At 45.0% G+C, this 9356-nt stretch overlaps 1 protein-coding gene and 1 long non-coding RNA gene across 3 annotated transcripts; both read left to right on the plus strand.

Annotated features, from left to right (window-relative positions):
- The first annotated feature begins 4666 nt into the window (after positions 1 to 4666).
- LOC107182907 lies at positions 4667 to 6691 on the plus strand. Its single transcript, XR_001513664.1, has 4 exons — positions 4667 to 5330; positions 5471 to 5629; positions 6160 to 6401; positions 6483 to 6691. It is a non-coding gene; the product is annotated as an uncharacterized LOC107182907 (long non-coding RNA).
- Positions 6692 to 6882: 191 nt separating this feature from the next.
- On the plus strand, positions 6883 to 9355 carry LOC107182912 (antileukoproteinase-like). Of its 2 annotated transcripts, XR_001513668.1 has the most exons (4): positions 6883 to 7014; positions 7385 to 7549; positions 7970 to 8119; positions 9289 to 9355. XR_001513668.1 is itself a non-coding variant. In XM_015563234.1 (3 exons), the coding sequence occupies exons 1-3, from the start codon at positions 7011 to 7013 to the stop codon at positions 8116 to 8118; spliced, it is 318 nt and encodes a 105-aa protein (XP_015418720.1). In that variant the 5' UTR covers positions 6886 to 7010; the 3' UTR covers position 8119. The 2 variants fall into 2 exon arrangements, 1 of the variants encoding a protein (XP_015418720.1); XM_015563234.1 differs by lacking the exon at positions 9289 to 9355 and having other exon boundaries at positions 6886 to 7014.
- The last annotated feature ends 1 nt before the right edge of the window (position 9356 follows it).

A 9356-nucleotide genomic window follows, 5' to 3' on the forward strand; every position in this document is an offset into this window, starting at 1 on the left:
GGGGATCAATGGGGGGGGGGGACAGCGAGCAGTATGGCTGCTCTCAGTCCTGTCCTCAGAGGCCCCCGCAATCTCTGTGAGTGCCTCCGAGAGAAAGCTGCCCTCGAGTTCCGACCGATGCCAGACAGTCCTGCTACTCCCGTTTGAGTCTGGGTCCCTAGAGACTTGCCCAGAACTGGAGCTGAGAGCCTGAGCCTCCCCCCCGATTGAAAACGCCAACCGTGCCCTCCGCCGCCAGCCCGCTCCGTGCACTCCGCACCTCAGAATTTGACTTCAGCACTGTGCCTCCTCTGAGTGTCCGTATGCGTTACTCTTTCCTCCTAGTTGTAGGACTTCCACTCAGCCAGCGTTCCTGTGGGTCTGGGTGATGTCCATTCCGTCTTTTAGTTTTACTTTTGAAGTGGTTGTTCGAGGCAGCAAACTCCGGCCTTAACCTATGCCGCCATCTTGGTTCTTCTCCTTTTATGTTTTTTTTTAATGTGACATGCCAAACTTTTTTTTTTAATTGATGAGAGAGAGAGAGAGAGACACTGATTGGTTGTCTCCCATACCCACCCCAATTGGGAATCAAACCCACAACCTGGGTATGTTCCCTGACTGGGAATCAAACCCAAGACCTTTTGGTGTATGGGATGATGCTCCAACCAACTGAGCTGCACCATCTAAATCTATATCTATATCTATATCTATTTCTATATCTATATGTCTCTCTAGATAAATACATGCCCTGAGAATGGAGCTTTTCATGAAGCTACCAGAGAGGTCAAATACTGACAATTTTCTGGAGATGGAGCTTTGGAGCAGCATAAAAGCCATTCTCCCCTTCAGTGGTGGCTGTGCTGCTGGTTTTCATGGGCTATAGTGCAAGTCTGCTGGCTTCCACACAGCTAGGAAGAAAAGGAATGGGAATAGGGCGAATCAAGCTTTCTCTTCTTCTGATATTCGCCTGTTTTTCTTGGTGTGTGTTTTTTTCCACTTTTTTTTTTTTTATTAAATAAACACTCCATGGATTGTTACAAGCCTTTGGTTAAGTTCTCAACTTCTGAAAAGGTTGATTTTGACAATATTTGTTAGTGTTCTAACTGCTTTCTGAAAATGCTTACCTCTGTAGTAGGGTTTTTTTTATAGAGGCCTGCTATCATATTAAAGTAAACTTCTAATCCTGTATCATTATATTCTACTATCATTAGTAGACTAGTGGCCTGGTGCACCAATGCGTGCACATTGAAAGGAAATTAATTAGAAAAAATATTTTAGTATCTCTAGTCGCCCTTTCTCTATAATAGAAGTGTCAACCAAAATCATAATCGACAATGACAAATCAAAACACACACCTGAGATTGGCGTCAGGGAAAGGTTTATATGTATTGCGCATGTGTGAGTCAACTTAGCCTTTTATAGATATAGAATAAACTTACTTAATTAGACCTGCTTTCTGATTTAGCTAAACTGTTTCCAGCCCAGTGAAGCACCTCAACTTCTCTTTCAGGTAATTGTCAGCAACACGGCAGTAAATATCAACACAAAGCAAATTATTATTGTAGATCACACAGGGAGAACAAAGGGTAAAATATTTAAATGCAGCAGTGTTTGACTATATTCTGTGCAGTGAGAAAACCTGAAGTCATTTTAAAGGTCCACCGTTTCTTACTTCTTTTCAGTCAGGTCAAGTTTCTAAGCTTTCTAAATCTCCATTTTCCAGCTAATGAAAAGAAAATAGGAGTCCATGAAGTCTCCTATGTACCTACTCCAAGACTTTTGTGAGGATCAAATGAGATGAGGCATGGGAAAACACTTCATAGATATTTGGTTACAGTGTAAAATGTTTGCACCTGGCTAGCAAGCTGTGTTCCTGGGCTAAAGAAACTGCAAGGAGGCTAGTTGCTAGGGAGAGGAAGCCAGGCATTCTACGTGATGTCATTACCTGGTGCCCACAGTCACCATTTCCAGGCTGGGCTGGGCTGTGGGCAGCATTTTGCGTCATGGGGTCTCAGCAGCATCAGCTGTGATTTGGTGAGCTGTCGCTCCGGGGTGGTGGCAGGGCCTGTGTCCCACTTGGGGGAAGCCAAGTGTTGCTTTGTGGGCACCAGTTCTGCAGCACCATTTCTCTGTAAATGGCCAGGGCGCCTCATTAAAGTTCCTGTGTTGAGCGTCTGCCCCCGGGGGGTCAGTGCACACCATAGTGACTGGTTGGAGGGACACGTAGCATATTAGCCTTTTATATTTATACACTAGAGGCCCAATGCACAAAGATTTGTGCAGGAATGGGCCTTTCTTCACCTGGCTGCCGGCACCACCTTCGCTCCAGCCAGAGCTGCCTTTCCACCTTCCCACGCTGCCCAGAGGCCCAGAGTGGCTGGGGTGGTGTGGAACATCTGCATCATCACCATGGCGACGACGCAAGTGTCCCACCCCACCCCTGGCCGCTTGGCACCTATTAGGTTAATTTGCATACTCACTCCTGATTGGCTGGTGGGTGTCACGAAGGTATAGTCAATTTGCATATTTTCTTTTATTAGTGTAGCTACAGATTGACTGATTAATCTATTAAATGATTAAGTGATTTTTCACATATTTTACTATTGATATGGAAATGATCATATGATTTTTCCCTTTACCTATTAATAGAGACTAGTCCCTTGACTTACTTTTGATTGTTAAACCAACTCTACATTGTTGAAATAACTCACCACTTGTTAATGATGTATCACCATTTTCACATATGACAATATTAATTAGCTAATATTTTGTTTAGAATTTTTGCCTCATTTTTCTAGCAAGATTGGCACATAGTTTTCCTTGCATGCAATATCGTTGTCATGTTTGGTATTGAAGTTGCAATATCAAACTTCTTTGAAAACAGAATGGTCACATGTGGGTTGTGGGACTGCAAACAGACAACTTGAGAATAGAAGTGCAGATGCTGTCTGGTTGGTGTGGCTCAATGGTTAAGCAACAACCTATGAACCAGGAGCTCACAGTTTGATTCCAGGTAGAAAACAAAGTGCAGACGCTGTAAGTTATTGGACTGTTAAAAAAATTCGAAAGTGTTTTTTTCCCTAAATTTGGATGAAAACGCACAGAAGACAGGCTAAACTAGAAACTAGAGCTGGAAGAGAGCAATGTAGGTGCACAGTGAAAAAACAGCAGGAGGTAACTATAAGACTGCACTAGAAAGAAGAGGAACCTCACATCTGTCAAAATGGCTATCATCAAAAAAATAACAAACAACACGTGTTGGCCAAGATGTGGCAAAAAGGAGCCCTTGTACACTGCTGGTGGGATTGTAAATTGGTGCAGCCACTACAGAGAACAGTATAGAGGCTCCTCAAAAAATTAAAATTAGAATAACCAAATGATCCAGCAGTTCTATTTCTGGGTATTTATCCAAAGAAAACAAAAACACTAATTCAAAAAGATATATGAACCCCTATGTTCATTGAAGCATTATTTATAATAGCCAAAATATGGGAGCAACCTAGGCGTCCATCAATAGATGAATGGATAAAGAAGATGTGAGATATATATGTATGTATATATTATTTAGCCATGAAAAATAATGAAATCTGTGAAATCTAAACTAAACAAAACAGAAACAGATTCATAGAGACAGAGAACAAGTTAATGGTTACCAGAGGATGAGGGGATGGGTGAAAAGGTGAAAGGGAATAAGAGGTACAAACTTCCAGTTATAAAATAAATAATTCACAACATAGAGAATATAGTCAATAATATTGCAATAATTTTGTACAGTGACAGGTGCATACTAAACTTATCATGGTGATTCCTTCATAATATATATAAAAGTCAAATGACTTTGTTGTACACCTAACACTAATATAATATTGTATGTCAACTATACTTTGATTAAAATGAAAGAAAGAAAAAAAGAAAGAGAGAAAGAAAGAGAGAGAGTAGTTAATAGTTAGTGGGTAGAGTTGCTGTTCCAGAGAGCCATCTTTTTCGTCAGCCTCTCTCTGCCTCCCACACCTGGTACCAATGGTCCGGTGTGCATTCATCAATATGGTTCTTACCATGACTTAAGATAGGTAGGTCCTTTGCCAACAAGCAAGCAGAAGCAACACACAGTTTTACAGGAGCACAGAGAGGACTAAAGGGTTATTTGGCCTACAGTTCACATTCCAAAATGACCTCATTAGACTTTTAACCTTAAAAACAAAAGGGGAGGGGGAAGATTAACCAAAGAATTTATATGCATATATGCATAACCCATGGACCTAGACAATAGTGTAGTGAAGGCCTTGTGGGGGATACAGGGGGAGGAGGTTAATGAGGGGGGGACAACTGTAATACTTTCAACAATAAAGGTAAATTTTAAAAAAATAAAGTAACTATTTCTATAAAATTAAAAACAACCCTGGCCAGTGTGGCTCAGTGATTGAGCGTCGACCTATGAACTAGGAGGTCACGGTTTGATTCCTGGTCAGGGTACCTGCCTGAGTTGTGGACTCAATCCCTAGTGTGGCGTGCAGGAGTCAGCCAATCAATGATTCTCTCTCTCTCTCTCTCTCTCTCTTTCTCTCTCTCTCTCTCTCCTCCTCCTCCTCCTCCTCCTCCTCCTCTCTGAAATTAAAAAAAATATATAATTAAAAAAAAAACCCAAAACAAAAGAAGTCTATACAAACTCATGGAGAACTAAAGACAGGGGTTAAGGTAGAAAATATTCATCACACAACTTAAACGTGTGTCTGTGCAGTCAGTTCACAATATATTCCCAGACTTGGTTAAATGATCTACAATTCTCCATAATTTGAAAATTATCCTAGTAATAGCTCCTTATCTTGCCTTGTCATGGTGCCTGTGTGTGTTTCAAGTGTTCATTTATTCAAAGTAAATTCTTCAAATGTACCCATTTCTTAAGTCTGTTGGGACAGGTATGGTTTAGTGAGGAGTGAAGTATGTGAGACCTGAGGAACGTCCTGGAAAGATAACTCTCTCCCGTTGCCTCATACTCCACTGCATAAAGCAGGAATTATGAAGGGCCGGGCCAGCACTAACACTCCCTGAAAAAGAGGAAGCTCTATGGGCTCTCAGGCGTATGCCCCAGAACTTATTACAGCGCCTCTTCCTGGGGGGCCATGAAAGGAACCCCTGATATAAAGAAAGGTCAAGTTAAGGCACTTATGACCTAGGGTCATGGGCACTACAGCTCCCCCTGCCGGCGGGCTCCTGCCATAGGCGATATAAACGTTCAGTCCCAAGGTTCGCTGCACACTTCTGCAAGATGAGACAGAGCAGCCTCTCTGTTCTCACCGGGATTTTCCTCCTCCTCTGCCTCCACTTGGCGCAGCCTGAATGGAGGGCGATGGGTGGGTGTAGGGTGAGGCGGTCCTGTGTGTGCTCGGGGTGGGGAACGTCCTCAGAGGACGAGTCCATGGGACAAGCTGGGACTGATGCCCAGCAAGGACTCACAGGTGCCCCCAACTCACCCTGTGGCTTCGTTCCTCAGATGTGGTCAGACCTGGATACTGTCCAGAGTTCCCACTCCGCTGTCCCTTCACGATGATACCGCTGTGCCGGCGCGATAGAAACTGCAAGAAGGACAAGAAGTGTTGTTTCTACAACTGTAGATATCAGTGTATGGTGCCGTGGCAGAGTCTGGATTGAGGTAAGAAGTCTCCCGGCTGCCTTTCTTGCCTTTGCCCCAGAAACCTTCCCAGAGAACCAGGTGCCCCAGAGGGAGCTGAGAGCCGCCAGCGCCCTTGCAAGGCACAGATCAGAGCTTTGAAACCGGGATCTGCCCTGAACAATTTGCCTTGAGGACAATCAAGAGACCTCGCTCCTCACCAAATGCACAGTTCACTTCCGTGTAGTGGGCGTCACTGTTCAGTGAGTGACGGGGACATTTATCTCTAAGCTCCTCAACCGTTCCTGGATGTTTATGAGGGCCAGTTCCAATTGCTCTTGTTTTGTTCTTTTACTTTGTTATAATGAATCACGTTCCTCTTCACATTTAAATTGTGAAGTAAAGGACAAGATGCTATCATTCCTTAGGAGGGCTGGCCTGGCCTTCCTCATCCCCAGGCCCTGGCTCTTTGCACTCCTGGGAGGAAGGTACTTGGCAGGATTCAGACCCAGCCAACGCCCCCTGCACAGTTTGCACCGCCCCATGTCTCTGATCCTGCCTTCTCTTCCCAGGTAGAAATCCCTTCCTACCGGGGCCTGAGAAGACACTGGTAGAACAGGCTCCGACTTGGATAACTGGTCTCCAATTCTTCCATGTGCTCCTCACCCCCCAGACTTCCTTTATCAGAGTTCAATGCTTATTACTATGAAAGCAACACAAAGAAATAAAGTGATATCTACCTGAAACAATTGTCCATGAGAATCTATGACTGCCCGGTCGCTCTGTGCTCCGCCTTCTGGGAAGATCCTTGAGGGTTTGTAAAAAAGGATGGGGCTGCTGTTTCCCATATAGTTTTGATCGATTCCTGCATTTCTGTCTCGTCCTTCTCTCTCAGGGTCTACTGACACTCAGATTCCCTGTTGGTCAGTTTCCAAAACCTGACCTTGGGCCGTGGGGCATTATGAGTCATAGTTTCTGAGTTTGGGTCCCATGAAAGGTGTATATGTGCGTCTGAGTGGAGGAGCAACGCTTTTTGCTACACTTTCTCTGATACTGCGGCTGCTGGCCTTTCCACACCTTGATGATTGTTCCAGGTTTCTAAGAAGCTCTCCCCTCTTCCCCCTCCTCCCCTCATCCCCAAGGTTTTCTACTGTTTGCTCTTTTTCACGGTCACATCATTTTGAGCTCCTGTTTAATTTTCCAGATTTTCCTCATCACTTTTTTGACGGTCACTTTCTCTTTCTCTCTTTATCAGTTGATCTGCTCTCTTTCTTCCAGTCTCTGAGGAGTTGTCCCTCCTGCTTTCACTGCCCCTCGCTTCCTCCCTCCCAGCCAGGGTGTATCTCTCCCTCTCCCTGGAAACACCTAATGGGCTCTATGCAGCCGTGCCCTGGAGCTGGCTTATACTGGCTTGCAATGGCCAATGGGTAAGTTTTCAGGACTTTTATGAGCTAGTGGACATCATACTATTAGTTTGAAATCAATCATGATGGGAGTATTTACACCATGGAAATTGGCAAATGCTACAAAGGCAACCTCTTACAACATTTACCAACACACCTGCATCTGTTTCTTCTTTCCTGGGTTATTGACTCCCTCTTGGTTGAGTGCTTGGCTGAGCTTCATGCTGCCCCACAGCTGCCTTAAAACTGGAATCCTAACTGCTCCCTGCATTCATCTGGGGCCAGCCACCTGGGTTAGGTTTTCCCTCCCCTCCTGGGAAGTTGATTCCTTGTTCAGGATTGTGGTCATGACTTAGAATCAGCTCCTTCTCCCTCTTTTATTCTTACCCTTCAGAAAAAGCAAGCAAAAATGGAGCCTGCCCCTTCATACCCCCAGTAAACTGTCTTGTGCATGAACCTCCTCAATGCCACAGTGACTGGCAGTGTCCAAAGAAGCAGAAATGCTGTCCTGGCCTTTGTGGCATCAAATGCTTGGACCCTGAAGACCCATCAAAGCCAGGTGAGAAAGCAGGGTCCTGGGAAAGGGGACCAGTGAGGTTTGAGTTTGAGGACATACATCGTGGAGAAGTGGAGGGGGCGCCTCTGAAGGGGTGGGGGGCGTGGCAGAGTCAGGGCTGATTCACCCCCATCTCTGTGCTCTCGGGTGGTGAGTAGCCAGCTGGCCAGGCAACCAGTCCATCAGTCAACTCATTGATTGCTAGTGAGTCAGTCAATGAGTCCGTGTGTCTGTCTGACACTTACAATGCTAGTTGGGGCTCCCTCAGTGGGAAGGAGTCTCCTTCAAGTCATGCGCTGGCCTCTGTTTGGGTGCTGAGGTGGGTGAGGACCTGATTTCCATGCATGAGATAGAGATGGGGATGGGAGCTTGCATGGTGCCTAGGGAGATCAAGCCTCTGAGTTGTAACATTCTTCTCGCCAGTTCAAGTCAATCCTGGGAAGTGTCCAGTGGTCACTGGCCAGTGTATGATGCTCAACCCCCCAGACAAATGCCGGAATGACAGCCACTGCCCGAAGAGTCTCAAGTGCTGCAAGGGGATGTGTGGGAATTTATGTGTCAAGCCAGTGTGAGGTAAGGAGAGGAACTGGAGAGTTCCACACCTCCCCGCATCCTCATACAGCCTCAACCACTCGGTGCCCTTCCATGCAAAGGAGGATGCTTGGCATCTGCCTGTACCTCCTCCCACAAGCAGATCTTCTGCCTCAGCACCATTTACCCCCAGTTCTAATCAGGAAGCCCCCAGGGTCACCTGTGACTGGTCTTGCTGGGTCCTGGAAGGGAAGGATTATTGGAGTAAGCCAGGAGGAAGGAGCCATGAAAAGGGGCAAGAGTTCTCTCTTTCAATATCACCTCTGCCTCTGACTGACTGGGTGACTATGAACAACTGATTGCATCTTTCAAAGCCTCAGTTTCCCCATCTGTAAAATGGATGCAATTATGCCCACTGAAATACTAAATGTAAAAGTGCTTTTTAAGACTGGAGGTGCTCTGAAACCAATAGAAAATAATATTAAAAGTAAACTGCAATTGTAAAGTTAAAAAATGATTAAGATGGTAAATTTTGTTATGTGTATTTTGCCACAATTTAAAAAAAAAAAACTTAATTGGTTGGTTGTCCAGCTCTGTGGCATACAGTAAGCGCCTGGTGGTCAGACAAATCTGACTCTACCACTTACCTGCTGTAAGAGCAAGGCAAGTGACTTAACCTCCCTGACTCTCATCTATAAAGTGATGATGGTGGTGATATCTAATATAAAGCTTTGCAAAACTTAACTGAGATAGTAATGTTTGTCAATAGAAATACAATTCTGAGCATACTATCTGGAACATAAATTGTAAATAAAAATGACTATGTTTTATTGCTTAAAAAAAAAGACTAGAGCTGCTACATGCATTGACATAGTATTGCTATGGCGATGGCCTCAGCTGGCTGGGTCATCTGAAACCACAGGACCCCCTAGGATGATGCACAGATGTAGAGGCCTTTGCGGGGTTCTCGGCCTAGTGTCCTAATTTACCAGAGGGAAGACCGAAGCCAGAGTCAGGGAAAAGCCTGGATTTGTTCTTGATTCCTAGGCCAAAGACCAGCACCTTTTCGCCTATCCCAGTATCACGGTCTTTCTCTACTTATCCCAAGGGACTTAAGGGCGTGGTGGCAGGAGGCTCCTCTTGGTGGGAAGGATGTAAGCGTCACTTGGATTGTTCCTGTGCTGAGACTCTGTTTTATTTTCTTTCCACAGAATAAATCTAGCTTAGGACTTCCTGGTGTGCATGGAATTACTTCCTGGGATTCCTTTTTCCTCACACC

Source organism: Myotis davidii, unplaced genomic scaffold (assembly GCF_000327345.1).
Source record: "Myotis davidii unplaced genomic scaffold, ASM32734v1 scaffold4152, whole genome shotgun sequence".
NCBI lineage: Eukaryota > Metazoa > Chordata > Mammalia > Chiroptera > Vespertilionidae > Myotis > Myotis davidii.

What these genes read in the sequence shown, in the direction of transcription:
- LOC107182912 (XM_015563234.1), top strand. An exon ending in TGAAGACCCATCAAAGCCAG is followed by an intron (nt 7,550 to 7,969) that starts GTGAGAAAGCAG and finishes TCTTCTCGCCAG; the next exon opens with TTCAAGTCAATCCTGGGAAG.